Source organism: Apis cerana, linkage group LG1, assembly GCF_029169275.1.
Source record: "Apis cerana isolate GH-2021 linkage group LG1, AcerK_1.0, whole genome shotgun sequence".
Taxonomy (NCBI): domain Eukaryota; kingdom Metazoa; phylum Arthropoda; class Insecta; order Hymenoptera; family Apidae; genus Apis; species Apis cerana.
Window position 1 is genome coordinate 24,446,955 of NC_083852.1, and position 19,249 is coordinate 24,466,203.

Here is a 19,249-nt window from a genome sequence, read left to right on the forward strand (position 1 = left end):
ATACGTCATAATGGCGTACCTCCATTAATTTAAATATATTATATCGAGTGTTTATTTTTTCAAATAAAAAGAAAATTATTTATATTATAAATTATAAATAATTATTTAAATATCAATTTAACATTTTATATAAAAATATACATTTTTTACTAATTAATATTTAATAAATTCTGATATTTAATTGGACGATAAAAATAAACAAATTGTCCAATAATTTACGGTTCTCGAGCAAAATTTAATAATTATTTATTTTTAATCGTATAAGATCATTTTGTATGTATAAAATGTATAAAATTATCTGTGCCAAAGGAATATTAAAAATTTTTTTTATATATTTTAGCATAAATTTTACGATTATAAATTTTTATTTATTATTCTATTTTTATAATAACAAAATGATCAATTATTATAAATAAAGTGTACAATATAATATATTGAATTAATATCAATAGATATAAAAAAAAAACAATACAATAAATCATGATTCTTGTTTTGATTTGGCTATACATGGTTAAATGTGCATTAAAATACATTTACATGCTACAACTTGTTATAGATTTTAAACAACGATTAATTTAAAATCTTTTTTTTTAAAACAAGAGGTAGAAAATAATTCTTCATTTTTTTGTTATATTAATGTTATAAATACATTGTTACGTTACGTGAGATCGTATTATTATTAAAATTTATAATTATAATTAATACCAAAAACAAATAATGTATGTATCTTTATCATTTTTCAACCATGTTTCGACATGTTTCGACATTAGTTCGTTAATAAAATATCTATTAATCGATTTGTTAAAAATGAATCTTAGTTGATTTCAAACGTATCAATTAAGAAATTATCACAGATTAATGCTGTGTAAGAGGAAGACACAGTGAGCAAATTCTTTTACTCAGATATTAAACAAATATAGCTATTTCATATTTATCTAAGTAAAATTCGTCATCGTAATGGCCGATGAATTGGAGCCTTTACATTAGGTGGTACCTAAAAATATAAAAAATATTATAAGCATTATATCTTTCGGTAAATAATCATTTTTAGAAGAAAAAATATTAGGCAGAGCAAAAAGATATTACCATTCCTCCGATGCGAGAAAGATATCGATTTCTAATGCTAATATCAGATTGTGGTTGTAAAAGATCATCAGTGGATAAATCCGAAGTAGATTCTGGAGCCAGTAACTTAGCTCTTTCGAAACTTTCCGGCGAACGTCGTATTTCTTCATATTTTTCCCTTTGACTTGGTGTCATATTTAGATAACCGCCACTAGTTGCTATATCTGTCATCCAGATTGCAACAGCAGTTATCAATGAAACTATTAAAAATGTCATAATATATAATTATAAATTTTTTGTAAACATTTACATAATCAAAATCATAATATTAAAAAAAAAAGACATACTCCATAGCCAACCCAAGAAAAACATTTCAAGCATAAAGTATCCTCCCCGATCAACAATTATACCGGCTAAAATTGAAACTATAGCCAAACCCAAATTTTGTACAGCCTGTGCACTGTAAGTAAAAATAATATTACAAGAATTAAAGTATCTCAAAATTATTATAAGAAATGTATTAAATTTTACTTACATTCCATAAGCAGTACCAAGCTGATATTCTGGAGTGACAAGTGCAATCAATGGCCATAAACTACTAGCGAGCATAGAATATGCTATTCCCATAAGAATCATGCATACATAAGGATTCATATATGTAAATGCAAGTAATCCATGAGCTATTATAGTTACAAGAATACTGGTAAACACCCAGGAAACGTTCTTTCCGGTTCTATCAACAAGATAGCCGAAAATGGGAGATGCAACAGCTGATATGGAATATACGAGTGAGTTAACTGTATTTGCATTTGATGGTTCAAACGAATATTTTCGTTCGAAAAATACTCTAGGATAAACAATTGCATAATTATGCGTATAATTACGTAGAATATAATTACAAAGATTTCTTTTTATTCATACTTACTTTCCTAAGGCAACAAACGGGAATATTGCCACATAATAAGCAATGCAAATGAGTGCGATCAACCAAAATATTAATTTGAAATCTTTAATATCTGTTAAACTAACGACTTCGTGCTCTTGTCCCTCTCCCCTTCTCAATAATCTCTCTACACGTTTATCCATAATACCCAATATACATGCACAGATCATAGATACTACACAAGTGAGAGCAGCAAGAAAGAGAACTATGCCGATACATTGTGGTCCTTTATAATATTGTGACACGTAATTATAAATTGGTTCCATTACTAAAAAGTTCACAGTTGAACCAACTCTAGCAAAACTTAGCTGCAATCCAAATACTAAATTGAGTTCCTTTCCTTTAAACCATAAAACAGCATAACTATTTTGAGCAACAGCTAATGATTCTGCACCAATACTGTAAAAAGGATAAAAATTATTTCTAATATCATAAAATTATATTTGCTATAAATCTCTTATAATAAAAAGAAACATACCCAAACACAAAACGCCCAACCATCATCAACCAAAAAACATTGATTATAGCTCCAGTTGCAAATATAATCTGACCAATCAGTGTAAGTCCCATATATATAATTGTTCCTAGACGTATGCCAAATATGCTATCCAATAAAAATCCGCCGATAAAACATAAAATAACATTCGGCCACGAATATATGGAATAAAGCAAAACAAATTTGCTGGTTGGCATTTGCAAGTCAGTTTTAAAATCATCCTGTAAAGCGCCAGGATTATCGAAGCAAAAGTATGCACCTGCAAATAAAAGTATTTCATATCTCAATTAATTGATTTGACCGGATGAAAGTGCAGTCGCGTGATAAACAAATCATCTTAAAGGGGTCTATGACCTGATCGTTTAAAAGAATATTCGAAATATGTGGTAATAATCTTTATGATTTAAATCCATGCATATACAGTTTGTATCATTTTGTAAAATAATCCTAATGTTTTATATATATCGAAAATAATATAATTTCGAAAAAAAAATAGTTTTATAATGATACACTTTATTCCGAATTGAATGCAAAACAATCTGAATAATACGGCTGCATAGATAATATAATATACATATATACGTGTGTATGTAAATGTATGTATTATCTCTTAGTTGGACTCCGAATCTTGAAGTCCAAATGGAATTCAAAACGGAAGAAAAGTAAAGCATGATTAAGAGATAATTCGTAAGATTTTTATAACTATATAACTATTGAAATTATCATTTGTATTATATATATTAAACTATATAAATACTTAGAAATAGATATATAAAATACAACTTTATAATATTTTTTAAGAAATATATTTCAATCGAATAGTTAATTAAATAAAAACAAAATTTTAATTTATAAATTTTTTTTACATTATAGAAATTAAATATTACGACTTATTTTATGATTATTTTGACTATTATTAAAATAATAATATTTAATTAGTAATTTATTTTAAAATGAAGTTAACATTGTTATACGTATAAATAAAAAAGTCGTGACAGTTTTTTTTTTTGTATTTTGTTCTTCAATATCAAATTGAATTTTGAATTAATTCAGTCAATATACTATATCTTTTCATTCATAAATTCTTTGAATTAATAATGAATTAAAAGAAATAAAACTATATTTTTTATAATTCTATAAATTCATTAGAATTTCGTCACATATGCAATCCTAAATATCGAAGTATACAATTCGATGTTTACATTTACAAAAATCAAACTTACATATTAGAAAATTTAATCAATAAAATTATTATATTTCGTAATCGAAATTATTTTATAAAAAATTTAACAAAAAAAAAATTAAAAATCCAATTATAAATATTAAATATTCCAAGTAACTCGGCCTTAAAATATTTAATATGAGGTTGTAATAAAACCGAAACAAGAACGATCAGATATAAACAATGGCTACTCGATCGTAAAGGATAATTGTAAAGATAACATAGCATTGACAATCATACCAAAGCCTAAGAGACACATCAATGCAAGGCCAATAAACTTATGCAGTCTCCTTTTAGGACTACAGCAAGCTTGAAGCGCAATCTCATCATCATATCTCTCAAGAGTAGTCTCTGGACTTTCTAATATGCCTCCTTCCATTGTTACGTTTAATCGTGATATTTTAATGTTTACAAGCTACAGGTGGTGTCCCAAATCGTTCACTTAAATTCACCGTATAAATCATTACACTTTGATCGAATACATACAGCCAATCCCTCTATAAAATGAGAGACAACTGCAATTTAAGTAATAAAATGAAAGATGCAGTCGGAGATCAGCCAGTGAATGCTACGGATTAACTAACTTGAACAAGTTAGATACGCTGCCAGTCGTGTCATTGCTAATCTGTCAATCATATGCGTCATGTGAAAAAAACTAACGTAAGCCGCGAAACAATCAAATACCAAAAGATCAACAAAAAAATCTCTATTTGCTAGTGCATATCACTTCATTTGGAATAGCTGCCAACTTATATCTCTATTATAATTTTCAAACTTGTGGCGCCCTCAGAACACTAGACTCAGTCGATAAAAAGGAAACACTATAAAGAAAAAAACACGATCAATTTTTAAAAATTTACTTGAGAAACATAACTTATCGAATGTACATATTACTTAATACTAAATATATTATGTGAAAGTTATCTTAAATTTAAGGATTGAAATAGAAATAGACACGTTTGAGATCACTCTCGATATTAAGAGGCAACTTCTTCCGTCGCACCCTCGAACTCAAGTTTTACTTCTTCTGGCAGTCCTTCAACATCTACTTCGGATTCTGGTGCATTTAACATGTTTAACGTTACTTCTGCTGACTTTCCCATTAATCCTTGATTTCCTTGTTGTTTCGATACTTGAACTGTTGATTGTTGCGATGATTGTTGGGAAAGCATTTGTTGTCTAATTGGAACACCAGCCTCTTCAAATGCTTTCTTCTTCAGTGTTGTCCGAATCTGAGAGCTAAAAAGTCAAAACGTTCGGTTAATTTTGAGCTGAAACTGACGTAGAGAAATTGAGGAACGACCGTGGGCTCGATGTAGCCTTATTCACTTACACCGTTCGTCCCTTGATGTGTTCACTTATTTTGTTCAAGTCTTCACTGAAGGTCTTTACCGAGTGACGGAGCATCTCAATTTCCTCGTCAGTCCATTTACTACAGATCAAGCGACACAAGAAATTATGTAAAAATACAGCCAGCTATTTCTTTTGCAATAAAGAAATTATGATGCAAAACTGTTTCTAATTATTTAATTTTTAATCATAATAATAATAATAAAAAAATAATTAAAATTTCATATATTTTTTTTATTACATGCATAATAATTTTTGAATAAATTGTAGATAACAAAAAACGTGAATAATATTTATCTTATTTTTATTATTAACAATATTTCTTAATAATAATATTCATCTTATTTTTATAAAAAGAGAAATCATAACATTTTTGTGTTCTTTGTAATAGCAAAAAATGATAATATTATAGTAAAAAATTTTTTCAAATTTAAACAATTCGCACGTAAAAATTGAACAAAGCTGTAGAGTGTGAAAGTCTCTTATTGGTTAATAGGCTACACCACGTGACATTCTCCCGCGTTTCTCTAACGCGGATAGTGTCATGTAAACTGAAGCGAAAGCAATAGATGCATTACCGCTATTTATGGAAAAAAGCTATTGCATATACATTTTTTATTCAATTACCCTGCTGGTGAGTCAGTCGTAGGATGTAATTGCATGGTTAATTCTCCCAATTTGTTAAATGCTGCTCCGGCTGCGGTGAAAATTTCACCAACCTAAAACAATTAATATTTGAAATGCTTGAATGATTTGTCGTACAATTAATATTTATATTCTCTTCTTCTCACAGATCTTCATTAAACAATTATAAAAAGAGAATTTATATCAATTTATTAAACAATTTTGTCGAAGAATAAAGAAAAAAAAATATTAAAGGAAATCATAACCTAACCTTATGCCCGCTTACAGACTCCATTGCTAGAGTACTCGAGGGTTAAAGCACGTGACTCACGTAGAAAAAGGAAGACGAGCGGTGGGGGAGAACGACCGTTAAGTGTTATATGGCGGGAAACTGCCTAAAATCGGCGACAACAGATGCCTTTTAGCTTACCTTGCTCGCAGAGTTCATGTCAGTTTGTTGTTATGCTCGTACTTCGCCATCAGCAGAACAAACATTTGTACGGTATTGCCATCTCGCGTCGTTCTCAGAATCTTTCCCTTCAAGTAATTGTAACCTCACTAATCTTTATTATTTACTCTTTTTCCATTTTCTCTCATTATTACGTCACTTGTATAGGATTAATAATGGATATTTTTATCTTTGGTTAGTTAGAAAGTTCATATCAATTTTTTATATAATATATGAAAAAAATTTATAAAAGACTAAATTAATATTTGAAACATCTATATATGAATCACGTACAGAAATATTTCAATGTTTTCCAATTATTTCTGACGTTCTAAAAGAAGAAGTTAACGTAAGAATAAGATAAATTTATACATATTTATATATTATAGATAAAGAATAAAAAATTTGACATACAATTTGATATTTCAAAACGATTATTATTATTTTTCTTACATTTGAATATTCAATTTCAGAAAATTAAAATTATTTTAAAAAAGACAAAATTATCTAAAATATAATAGTTTAATAATGTAAAATTATGTATTATTAAATAATTGTATTAAATCAACGTATCAAAATGAAACTTGAAGTTAATCAATTTTAAACTTCAACATATTATAACCTTACGGAAAATTAAATATATAAAAAAATAAACAAAAATTTCCAAAAATTTGGTAACCTTTCTTTGATATTTTTCATTAATGCAAGTCATCTATTTTTTTTCTATGCAAATTATCTATCAGAAATTATTCCATCAATTGTATTAATATTCTTAACCATTCGTATAAATATATATATATATATTATATCCTCGTCACTCGTTGGAAGGCGATTAGGGTACGGAAATGCATCAATCTCAAGAGCAATAGCTCACGTCCTCGCATAAATTAATAGTCTCCGTTTCCACTCATTGTTCTTCGTAACCATGACTCTTCGAAAATTACAAAATTCCCTCAATATACGTTCAATATGTTCAACAGGATCTCCAGTGTATTTCAACGTTTTCAACAATGGGAAATCCTCAGCCTTCGATCGTCTAAGCCTTCTGGACGCGTTTCTGTAACATTTCCAGACTTGTGGCTCGATCACTATCATGTCGGCGATGGAACAAGCCTTTCTTAGAAATTTCACCAGCCCTTCGTCCCCGTGGTTCAAGTGGATCCACATCGTAACCGAGAAACAGAACACGACGTCGAATCGTGACTTTTCGAATCGGTCAAGATGCTCGTTCAGGACTCGGTTACAATCCTCGGTCAAAAAATCGAAGCACTCGAAAATAATACGATCCGGGCGTGGATTGCGTTCCCGTGCCCGCTCTATTAAGATCGGATCGAGGTCCACGCCGAGCAAACTGATCTCCTTCGACTGATCGGCCGATAAAGCTTTCTCGAGGAAGTCGTGCAACACGAATGTTAAATCCTGAAATCGTTAAATACGATATTTACGAGATATCCTTTGGTCAAAAAGATAAATTTTTTTTTTCTAAATAAGTGGGATCGAAGAAGAATTTTTTTAAATATTTATAATTTTTTTAAATTGAAAAATATTTCTCATAAGTGGAAAAGAATTTCCGGAAGGAAGAATGATCGTCGAGAAGGGATAAGATCGGCTAAATTTAGACGGTTGTCGTTTGTAATTTTCGGATCACGGTCACGACTCATCCTATTTTGTCTGACAGCTGTTTCAGCCTTACCCCCGCGTTACAGCCGACGTCTAGGCCTACGTATTTCCGGTCCGGATGAGCAGACCGCCACACGCCATGCGGAAGTTGTCGCACGCGCTCTTCCGCAGGATGGAATTGGTAATAATTCATGAAGTTCCCGTGTCTACTAGCACCCGGATCCGTCTTATCTTCCTGCCTTTCCTTGCGCGATGATCGTGCCTCTTCCCTCGACATTTTAGAAAATCTGAAATTCGGTGAGTCACATTTTACGATTAAACCTCATAATATATTTTGAAGATAGTTTAAAAAAAAGGATAGAATATATCTTTAGAATATATAGAGATGTATCTCTTGATTAAAGATTATATGCAATTTTAAAAGTATCGACAATGCCTGTCGTACGCGCAAAATATCTCGAACTATTTCACGAATATTTCTAAATATAATAACACGAATTTTCGATAGAAGCAAGTAGAAACACGGTTAAGATATATTGAGCCTCGGTTTTTATACAATGTAACAATAGATCATCGATTTCTCATTGGAACTTCATCACCCTTGCAATTACGTTATATCAGAAAGATGCTCGGCCTACTCGCGATTTCGTAACGCCGTCCAGACGGCTGGTTCGCGAAAGTTCGCGAGCAATCGGTTAAAAATAATGCACAACTAGCCGCGAAGCGGTTTCGTTGATAAAGACCGATAACGAAAAGAGGAATAGGGGTCAGAGACGTTGCAAGAGCGGAAGGATCGGGCAGATAATTCCCCCGGTGTCCGCGACCCAAATAAATACAGCCTTCGATGGACGTGTTTCGACGCGCTTGGCCACGAGGAAGGCCTGAGAAATCGATGATGCATTGTCTTGCCACTCGTGGAGAAACTCACTTTCTTGCCGCCGTTACTTGGAAATATTTCCTACACTACGGATTCATGCCTTATACGTCGTGTGCGAACATCGTGTAATTTTATTACCGCGAAATAACAAATTTGGAATTTGTCATTTTCACGAGTCCAAAGTAGCGTTAACTGATCACATGGTGTGTTACTTATTATACTTATTATACGCTTCTTATTTACTTCTCGTGATTGCTACGTTCTCTCGCAAACATCACGCCTATTCCAAACATATTATTCCTCCGATTCCAATCCGAGTACGAAAATCACTTCGACAATATCCGAATCCGAAAGTAAAAGTCCAGAGCTTAAAGAGCTTAACGAAGGATTTGAATACGTGTATATGCGAAAAGAAGAATTCTCGAACAGTTTCCGGAAATTTCGGACGAGGCAAGGTTGACCATAAAACGTACAAAGATCAGGTAACCGGAGGATCGAATGGACGAGCAGCACGAGCCCTGCTCCTTCGTCCCATTATTTCTTTTTCTCTCCCTCTCCCCCCTTTCTCTTTCTTTCTCTGCCTCGCCATAAGGTAATCGACAAGGATCGATGAATAGGAAACGGAGAAAGGGAAAGAGAGAGAGAAGAAAAGGAATGGAATAACTTACGAAGGAGGCAGGTGTTAGGTGTGTGTATACCTACGCGCACCGGTCGAAGAAGTGCAAGAACACAAGGTCCATTCTCCACGGGCCAACTCGCAGCAATTTCCTCTTTCTTCGACGGTGGCAGATGTGCAGAGGCATGCAGGCACGAGATAACCAGGATTATACGCGAAGGATACCTTAGAGCAAGCTGGAGTATCGAGTCTCGTGCACGCCTTGTTTTTTTTTCCACGCTTTGCCCACGACAGGACCGCACTAACCGACCCGAGTGGAACGAGAAAGTATTTCACGTGGACATCTAGAATTTCGAGGGACTAATGAATGGCAAAATGCCTCCTTTCAAAACGTGATTCGGATCTCTCATCGGGAGGAGGTTGAGTGGGAAATATCGGTGTATGGGATATCCTATTGCTTAGCTTTTACCAAGGGATGATTCATGGATTTCGTGTCTCTATTCCCTCCCTTCTAGGGCGGGATTTCGAGTGATTCATGGTAGTTGAGAATGAATCCTTTAATCACCTATCAAATTTTTGATTTCGCAATATCGAGGCATTCTTGGTAAACCGAACGCACGCCGATTAAACAGATTTCTCTCGGCGAGTTTCGAAATTCTTTTGTTTTCTCAGGTGAATTTGCGTATCTACATATATACACGTAAATCGTGGAAACCGGTACAGATAAAATCAAATATGCAAAGATGATAAAGGTATTAAAAGTGTCAAAGCGAAGATATCGACGATTAAAAAAAAAAAAGAAGATTATTATAAACGAAATCGACCTAGAAAGATATGTACGCGATACAAACGAGATGTAGTATTTTCATTCGTGCTACTTTCGATTAAAAAAAATAAATAAATAACATAAAACAAATAATAAAACATTTGAAAATTCTAGCCAAACTTTTAAATTTTATGCAAAATGTTAATTTCAGTTTATTTTTCCTTTTTAGATCCTCTATCGGATATTAATTTTAATTAAAAACGATCACAATCTGAATTCATTAAGTTATTTCGCGTATATATCTCTTTTTTATTAATCAAGTTTTAACGTTTAAGAGGTGTGAACTGTTTTTCTTATCGAAATGCATCGTTACATAACGATAAATTCGTCTTAAGCTGTCAGATGTTGCAACTTGATGTAATTAAAAATTGCAACACTGCATTAAAAATAATGATATTAATCTACTCACTTTTCGGAATTGCTTATACGTGAAAAATTTACTTTTTCTTATTGATATTAATCGAGAAACAAACACGAGTAAAGAACTTCGTTTCTTGTGGGATATAAGAAGAAAACAAAAAAAAAAGAGAGAATCAATAACAATCCATGGAAATATTATTATCTCCTCGCGCACGTGGCGCAAGGGATATAAAGAGGGATAAAAATATACGTGGTTTCTAAAAATTCGCAGTCTTCGATCACCATTCAGTTCCATCGCTCTTCCCGTTTATTCTTAGCCGGCGTGTTTCCATTTACAGGGACACGTGGCTCCAGATGATCGAAGGATACCTTACAAGGGACAAGGTGCCGTAACTCATATCGCCACTCGCATTCTTTTCTCGATTCATCGCTTAACGTGCACCTCTAACGAGTTGGAAAATTATTTCGAGCATCCTATGCCCAAGTTATTTGACTTAAAAACCTCCTTTCTCGATATTAATATAATCAAATATCTTTAGGTCGAACGAATCGAACTTTATCTTCGATCGTTGCATAATATTCTTGTATTAATTAAGTAAAAAAAAATATTATAATCAAAGTTACAATCGACGCTCGTATATATACGTGTGTATATATATATATATAATCATCGCTTCGTTAGATTTCGAATAGCTATTTTCTATAATTACACGCATCCGATCGAAGTCTAGTTACTCGAATTAACGACTTCGAGTCGAACGGCACGAGATCGTATTACCTGAAATTAAGTAATTCAATTACTGAAAAAAGGGCGGAAGGTGTTTTCGCGCAATTTCAACTAGATTCTAATCAATTGGCCTTTAAATTATTCGATAGCCGCGCCGTTAAGCATCGCGCAAAAACCTGTTATCCTTACGAAAGCTGCAAAGTACGTAATTTATACCGGTAAATTACTTCTCCCCGGCTCTAAGTAACCCGTACTTCGGTACACGCGTACGTTAACACACAACGATCCAAGGGGATTTGGCAACACACCGTACCGGGCTTCGAAGCGATTTGGCAATTCGAACAGAAGTCAAACGTGCTCGTGACATGCTCCAACTCATGCTCGATATTTGCCAATACCCAATTCGCTTCGTACTTCTCACGAGCACGGCTCTAACGGAAATTAAAACTCGAGAAATTGATCTTGAAACGAAGTGATCGAAAGTGAAGTGAAAATAATTAAGGTCAAAATGAGTAAAAGGCTTGAAAAGATTGGCGGGACATCTTGAACCGGCGATGTAAACGCGTGGCTTTTACGATTGCAGAAAATTAGATAAATAAAAGGAAATAAGGAAAAAAAGCCTTAAGTTGAAAATGTTAAGCGAGGTCGTAAAATTACTCGTTAAAACGATGGTTCTCAACCATCATTTACGAATCGCGGAACATTCTTTTGAGGAAATCGAGTCTTTTCAGTTTTATGGATCGCAAACGAATCCCCAAGGAACGTGTGAAAGAAAAATGTACACCGCGACGGGGGATCGAGGAGGCCTTTTCTTTCCTCGAACAACGTGAAAGTAGGCGCGAATTCTCGTTTGCATTGCTGATTCAGCAATGATTTTTTTTTTTTTCGTCGATCCTCGGTGTGGGCCTCGACGATGGCAAAGATCGTTTCGTAGGCGATATTAGACATGCAAGGAGAAACGATCGCTCGAAGCGACTATTCTTCCGGATCGCGATTTTATCGGCAAATTGTTCGGATTGCGTGTACACTGCCATATTTGCCCGTACCTCGTTACGCAGCATCATCTCATACAATGGAACGATTTATGGCGGCGATGGGGAGATATTTTGAAATTTCATCGCTGTCGAAAGTTGGCGCGAGATTTATGCCACTTGAAACCGTAAATATAATACCACTTCCTTGCTTCGATTTCATTTTCGAGAAATAAATAATTGTGAACGGCTGTAAGCGCCATACGCTTCTTACGCATCGTGATATCGTACAAATCGTTATATCGTTAATCACGCGCATATTAGTTGGAAACATTCGTCGAAACGAAATTTTTCTCGAGAACTTCTTGGAACTTTAATCTTTGGTAAACTGGTGATTGATAAATTTCTTCGGGATGGCTCATTTCCGGAATGTAAAGTAACAAAGAAATTTTCAACCGCGAAGGACAACGAACTCGCGCGTATATATACTTACAGCTTATAGTTCCATTCGAAGCGCTGTTAGTCATCGTTTGTTACCTAGTCATCTTTAATATTGAAAACGCCTCAAGACATTCCAGCGTTGCGACACCCTTTTGGCTCGGGCCTCTTCTGTAATCGCGTCATTGCACCCAATGACAAAATTATCGTAAACAAATGTGTCGGTATAAATGGAACCTCGGTAATAAAATTAATGATAGAATTAATAACCTCTCTGTAATTTCTAGACAAAGTTTCGCATATTCCCCCAGAGATTAATACCGATACAAATCCTTATTTTATTTCCAACATGTATTACCACGCCAGTTCAAAACGACTCGACGATTATGATATTTTAAAAACATCCTAGATCAGAATTAGTCTCTACGAGCAATTAATACTTTTGATATTAAAATACTTTCGAACGGCACTGTATATCAGGCCAACACTTTTGAACGGTACTGTATATCAGAAATAGTGCGAATTAGAATTCCGCGTGGCACAATGCCCGCGCCCCGGTGAAAGAATATAAATGTTTTTCCCTGGCGCCAAGAGAGTGGGAAGGAGGGGCAGCTGTGTACCGTTCGTTTCTCCCTTTCATCCCTTTCCACTCTTCCTCGCCCCCGAAAAATATCCCGGTCGAGTCTCAGCTACTCTCCCCCGGAAGTCGAATGTAAAGCGATCCGTCCGGCTTATTGAACGCTTGCCCGCGTCCGGGAAATCCGCTTTTCCCGGATTTTCGTATCGGACAAAACGATGGCCGCGATCGACAGCGTTGAAAAGGGAGCGGCGTTTTCAAGCCGCTCGAAAATTGAAGAGGAAACGGGCGGGAGAATGCATGCGTGTGCACCACCTCGCTTCTTACCTTCGAACGGAAGGGGAAGAACGAAAGGGGCGCGTGTTCGAACCCACTTGCCGAGGATTCTCCCCAAACGCGGCTTCGTTCGTGTTTCCCTCCTTTCTTTTCAAAGCTTTGCTGAATTTGTCCCACGGATTAAGCACGATCGTTCATCCAGGTATCGATCTTTTGTGTCGTTTACACTTAAATAAAGGGTGAAATGCGCAATGAAACGAAAGTAGCACGTTTGTGTCGTGTTTTCCTAGTTATTTTTCTTTCTTTCTTTTTCAGATTCTTATAGTAATTTTTCTGATCAATAAAATAAATAATATCATCGTACAATTTACTTGGAAATCGTCTTTAAATTATATTTTTAAACGAGGAAATGTTTCTATCAAAACCGCCTGAGCATTAACGTTGTCAATAATAGAGAGACATAGGAAACGTTATTCGTTGGAAATGTGGTACGATGTGTATATATATATATATATATGGTGCTACTGCGAGAACGGAAACTCGTAAGCGACTCCGTCATATCCGGAATAAGAGACGAAGAATTTTAATTTAGCCGAGCAATGGAATCGTTGAAAGGGATCTGTTCAACCGCTTCCCTCATTTTTACGTTCATTGTCAATCGCTAATGTAATAATACAATCCCGCGGTATGTGTGCGTCTTTTCTCGACACGGCCAATTATGAATGGTTATAGGAAACATGAGAATGTTCTCGTACGATTACGACCTCACCGCTTATCATTTCCTGCACTCACTCGAACTGCATCGTAATCTGACGCAATTTCGCGCGAAATCGATAACGCTGGTATTTTCAAGTTTATTGTTCGCCACATGCGAATCGAGCTTTCATATTCTTTTGTCTCGTATACTCGGGTAAAGATGTAATATCCCAATTAAAATTACTTACGTAAAATTGAATTATAAAATGGATAATTCAATTTAAATTTAATTTAATTTAATTTAGACAGAATCAGAGAAAAGTAAAAATATTTATTTAACGTGTAGAATAAACGTGTTGTAATGTAAATGTAGGTTATCGTATACCTTGCGTACCGATATGTAACGTCGATAATCGATTATTTGGGTTTACAATCTTTCGAACCACTGTCGAGTTTTGCGTTCAATTGTTTAGTCTTCCAATGTGAATTATGAATTCTGAACTTCTTTCTCGATATTATTATTATAATTAATACGTTCATTGTCGTGCAATAATATTCACGATATACGGCATACTCAGATATTTCGTGCGTCAAAAATTGTGTCTAAATGTACGAAACATTTGTTTTAAAAATAAAATTCAATAGTAGTCGGCGAGTAAAAAGAAATAACGAATTTTTAAATTTTTTTCCATATTTCAATATTTATTAAGTTTCTTCTCGGTGGTTCTTGTAACGTCGTCAGTATTAATTTTAATGATCTCAGTTTTATAATTGATGGTATTTAAAAATTGACGATATTTAAATTTTAAATTTCTCGAATGCTAACGCTAACAGCAATAATTTTAAGAATGTATTAAAATGTCGACACTGAGATTCACAAAAAAGTCAGAATCATCGACAAAAAAACTATAGATTTCGCGCAATGCGCTTATCTATATGAACAAAGAATTAATAAACTCTTTCGAGAACCTGTTTTCACGCGTGTCCCTCTAGTGATAAATTTAGATCTGTACGTAGATGTATTATTAATGAATAATTTCTAGAATAATTTCTGGGATAACTTTATAAATTTATAATTCGTTTGATTGAATTTTTTCCAAAAAGAATATTTCCACGTCTCTTTTGACAATATTCGTAGCATTTTATTTTGCTTCTAACAATTTCCATTCCAGACACGTCCGTGTTATGAAAGATTTATTGCCCGTTTTGTGTATACGCGTTACGAATTGCGGTAATGAGGATGCACTTTAATGCCGCGGTTTCTAGAACGTTTCCGTTTCCGTGTCAGCGATTCTAATAGAGCTTAGGAGAGCGTTTCTCGTTTAAGAAACATAGTTGCATTCGTCGAGACGTCGTTAGAGATACCTACGTAACGTTATTACACTTTCTTTCGATTATCGCGTATTGTGCGAAAAGGAGACACGTTATAGTAAAAATTGAAAGTATTTTATTTATTCATTATCCTGAAATAAATTTCTTTCGATATATTTTATGATATATATTTCTTGAATTAGTAGTAATATAAAGAAAGATAATTTTACAATTGAATTAATAAATTCATTCGAATTTATTACACGTATATTTTCGTTCATACTTTTACAATAGTTTGCGTAATTTCATTCGGGAATCGTGTCCATTGTTTAAAAAATAATTGTAGGAAAATCCCAATAAAAACGTTATTTCGACGAATATGTATATTAAATCGCTGTTTTTAACGCTTTTAATAAACTCGTTAAAATACTTTAACTTACTATTAAATTACACGTTAATTTTTGAAAATTTATCGTATGATAAAAACGAACAAGTTTGTATAATTTCGTATCAATCAAAGTGCATTACGTGTGACAGGGACAAATGATGGTACGAATGAAAAAATTTTTTCAATTATGTAATTAACACACTTATAAGCAAAACGTAATTATTTATATGGTGGAAAAACGCATGGTTTTAAATACCTATGTATACTTATCCTCCAGTTTTCCATGTATCATAAATTTATCACATATTTTAAAGCTTATTTGTAAAAGAAATATTATAGAAGTGTTGCTGCACGATCATTATTATTACATAGTGTTTATGCAAATTACCTCGTATGCAATACTCGAAGAATAATTTATTAACTACTTTATTTCTCTATTTTACTTTTGATTTTTGCAATACTATTTTTAGAAATGATTAAATGATGAAAATTAAAGATTCGCATTCATAATATTTAATAATTAATAATTTAATAATTTAATTCATAATATTTAAATAAACTCGAAAAACAATGTGAAACTCATGAAAGTATAAATTTAGCGTTTGAACGAGTTTGTGTAAATTTTAAAACAGTCAAAGGTTGATTTCTAAAATTAAAAATTTACGGTTTTTCGTTGAGAAAATGAATCATTGTTATTTTATTAATGTATTGTAACGAATCAAACGATATTGCAATTTCAAATAAAACCAACCTCTTCTACAATTCGTTGTTTTGCACAGATAAAAAAAAGATTAAGAAGACAGGCAAATTGATTTTGCAAAAGTTAAACGCAAAAATCCTGTAAATGTGTAAATCGAGTAAATATAACTTCCTTACTTAGAAAAAAATAAACAAGAACACGAAACATATAATCGTATAAATCTCTTCGCTATGTGGAATCTCGAAAGAAAGAAAAATTCGATTTTCTATGTTCCCAAAAATATTTTAAAAAATCTTCGAGCTTGCCACAAAGTAGCACAACCCGAAAAACGTGTTTCTCGAGCTATAGAAAGATTTTTTAGAATTTCATTAACTAAATTTAATTAAGTTGAAATATTGCTACATCGGAACATTTCAAGGCGAAATTATCATCGAACTCCTTTCACGTTACTCTTTATCCTCGATCATGTATAATTTGAAACGGGTCAAGAGGAAAATCGTGCGAGAAATTGGATCGATCACGCGATCCAAAGGGGGAAATAATTTTTGCAAAACGACATGACAGTGATCGAGCAAAAATTTCAATGATCACGATTTATTACGCGTCACGGTTAATTATTCGTTGCACGATAGACAGAGATGAAAGAAAGATAGAAAAAAGATAAGACTTCGAGAAAAATCATGACGAAAGATGATGTCAGAGTGTCAATAACTTTGGCGCGCACGCGTTGTGTCGGCACACAATTGCAATTTGCGGATGTACGAGGCGGTAACGAAACATACGTTGCATCCGGTTCGTATCTAATTCGCCGTTAAAAATCCCACGGTCCACAGGAAGAACGAGTAAAACTGGATCGCGGATGAAGACACATTAAGTTCTTCTCTCGAGGGAAAAGAATACTTATAATTGCTGGGAAGAACGTGGCGGAGTTGCAGAATAAACTCACAATGAAATTGGTTAAAACTGGGATTTGTATAGAATAAAAAATAAAAAATCGAAGCGAAAAAAATATTTGAAAATTTCTAATTTTTGACATGATAGACATGATAGAGTTAAATGCAGAAACGATATGATAGAGTATAATGGCAAGAGAGACGTATCGACTAGTATTCGATGGTTGGACAGAAAAGATTCTCTCGAACGGCCTTCAGCCGTGAGTCGATAAATTCTCGTACGTACGATTTCAAGGGATTTAAGCGTGTAACTGGGTCATTCCGGCAAGGATACGTCGCGAATGCAATTTATCGAATGCTCCAAGCCACGAGGAAAACCTCGTGCGATGTCAAGTTCGACCGTATTGATCTCTTTGCAATCATTAGATCGAATATCATCGAAATAATCGAACTTTGATTTTTCTTTTTTTTTTTCTGATATCTAATTATTTAAAAAAAGAATTCATATTCGAAATATTTCCACCAATTCTATAATTTTTACTTTATTCCAAAGATAAGTATTCGTTATTATCTTACCAAAATTCCCATTTCGCAACGCGTTGTTCGATCGTTTAAAAATCAACAAGCTACCCGTTCACGGTATCAGATTGATCGGTGCGCGAATATTCGTTCGTTTAAGCTCGACCTTTCAAAACAACGAATGATATCATTCCTTTGCTCGTTAGCGAATTAGTAATAAGCTTCACAACGAAACAGTTTCTCGTGACTCGCGCCTACCACGATCGACCGAAATAATGCTCAACCGATAAGTCGACTTTCTACCCATTTATTTCATTTTACTTGCATCGTTCCAAACGATGACACGACTGCTGCTCTTCCCCTGACTCGTATCTTTACTTTATATAAACCGAACAATTTTATATCGAGCAAAAGAGCAGAGGAGAGGAAAAAGGAATAAAATAAAAATTGCATGGATACGTTAGAAAGAATTTAACTTTTGATGAGATTTCAGTAACGATAACGACCCTGGCCACTCGCTCGCGACGTGGCAACAGTTCGTTAATTCGCATTAGAGAAGAAAGATCGGGCCGACCTCGAAATCGATATTGCAAAGAGCGGCGATGACGCGGTCCTGCCCGACCGAATCCAAAGTGTCTGGGGCCTCTCGAGACGACGAAGGTCATCCCCTTTGGAAAAAAAAGGCTGGATGATGCTTTTATCGCGCGGAATGGTGGTTCTGCCGATCCTTGGCTGTCTCCGGTTACGAAAGAGAGCAAGTTGGTTGGTGAACGAGGGAGGCCGGGGATTGGCTCGATTTGCTCACGTGCCACGCCGCGAGGCGACCGATTGAGAAACGGCCCTGATAACGAGATCCATAAAATCCATCGTTTCTCTCGCATAATATCGTTCCTTCTCCTCTATTATGTTATTTGGAAATATTCTATTCAACCGCGACCTGATCCACTTTTACGCGCATTTTCCAAATGATTTCGCGAAAGGAATCACTCCTTCGGAGAAATGGATCGTTGATCTTTTCGTTCGATATATCGAAAGCCATTTATAACATATCGATTTAATTTAAAGAAATTTTCTACCTAGATGGGGTTTAATTTTTTTTTTTTTTGTACACTCGAGCTAGTGTATCCTGTTTAAAAATAAATAAATAAATTTATTATTATTATATTTAAATATTTTAAAATATTTAACAAGTATAAAAGAAGCGTAAAAGAAGTACAGAGAAGTGGAAATTTTATTAATCGCATATAATCTAACGAATGAAATATATAGATTAATAGATCTTTTATATCTTATATATGAATAACGA

The 19,249-nt window shown here is 33.9% G+C and overlaps 3 protein-coding genes and 1 long non-coding RNA gene across 7 annotated transcripts in view; 1 reads left to right on the plus strand and 3 right to left on the minus strand.

Annotated features, from left to right (window-relative positions):
- Positions 1-439: 439 nt before the first annotated feature.
- Positions 440-4,406, minus strand: LOC108002099 (major facilitator superfamily domain-containing protein 1). Its single transcript, XM_017063555.3, has 7 exons — positions 3,967-4,406; positions 2,487-2,763; positions 1,991-2,407; positions 1,601-1,912; positions 1,413-1,525; positions 1,087-1,325; positions 440-994 (listed from the first exon to the last, which is right to left on the minus strand). The coding sequence occupies exons 1-7, from the start codon at positions 4,103-4,105 to the stop codon at positions 950-952; spliced, it is 1,542 nt and encodes a 513-aa protein (XP_016919044.1). The 5' UTR covers positions 4,106-4,406; the 3' UTR covers positions 440-949.
- A 161-nt stretch (positions 4,407-4,567) lies between these two features.
- On the minus strand, positions 4,568-6,268 carry LOC108002103 (chromatin complexes subunit BAP18). Of its 3 annotated transcripts, none has more exons than XM_017063563.3 (4): positions 6,131-6,268; positions 5,704-5,795; positions 5,060-5,158; positions 4,568-4,965 (listed from the first exon to the last, which is right to left on the minus strand). In XM_017063563.3, the coding sequence occupies exons 1-4, from the start codon at positions 6,146-6,148 to the stop codon at positions 4,704-4,706; spliced, it is 471 nt and encodes a 156-aa protein (XP_016919052.1). In that variant the 5' UTR covers positions 6,149-6,268; the 3' UTR covers positions 4,568-4,703. The 3 variants fall into 3 exon arrangements, with proteins under 3 accessions (XP_016919052.1, XP_016919051.1, XP_061943025.1); XM_017063562.3 differs by lacking the exon at positions 6,131-6,268 and adding an exon at positions 5,972-6,107; XM_062087041.1 differs by lacking the exon at positions 5,060-5,158.
- LOC133667796 (uncharacterized) lies at positions 6,103-14,794 on the plus strand. Its single transcript, XR_009833402.1, has 3 exons — positions 6,103-6,243; positions 7,129-8,065; positions 10,786-14,794. It is a non-coding gene; the product is annotated as an uncharacterized LOC133667796 (long non-coding RNA).
- LOC108002102 (probable RNA methyltransferase CG11342) overlaps positions 6,565-19,249 on the minus strand; it is a 33,817-nt gene continuing 21,132 nt past the window's right edge. For both annotated transcript variants that reach the window (XM_062087021.1, XM_062087022.1), the window contains exons 2-4: positions 9,348-9,605; positions 7,842-8,055; positions 6,565-7,567 (exon numbers count right to left, since the gene is read on the minus strand). In XM_062087021.1, the coding sequence (XP_061943005.1) occupies positions 7,019-7,567; positions 7,842-8,055; positions 9,348-9,448 (864 nt within the window). In that variant the 5' untranslated portion in view covers positions 9,449-9,605 and the 3' untranslated portion in view covers positions 6,565-7,018. The remainder of the gene's footprint in view (positions 7,568-7,841; positions 8,056-9,347; positions 9,606-19,249) is intronic.

Excerpts from the sequence above, each read along its gene's own strand:
- LOC108002103 (XM_017063562.3), bottom strand. The coding sequence starts at position 5,995 with ATGGAGTCTGTAAGCGGGCATAAG. Across the intron at positions 5,796-5,971 it reads AGTCTGTAAGCGGGCATAAG|GTTGGTGAAATTTTCACCGC; the intron begins GTTAGGTTATGA and ends TAATTGTTTTAG. Across the intron at positions 5,159-5,703 it reads ACGACTGACTCACCAGCAGG|TAAATGGACTGACGAGGAAA; the intron begins GTAATTGAATAA and ends CTTGATCTGTAG.
- LOC108002099 (XM_017063555.3), bottom strand. The coding sequence starts at position 4,105 with ATGGAAGGAGGCATATTAGAAAGTCCAGAGACTACTCTTGAGAGATAT. Across the intron at positions 1,913-1,990 it reads CCGTTTGTTGCCTTAGGAAA|AGTATTTTTCGAACGAAAAT; the intron begins GTAAGTATGAAT and ends TGTTTATCCTAG. Across the intron at positions 995-1,086 it reads TTTCTCGCATCGGAGGAATG|GTACCACCTAATGTAAAGGC; the intron begins GTAATATCTTTT and ends TTATATTTTTAG.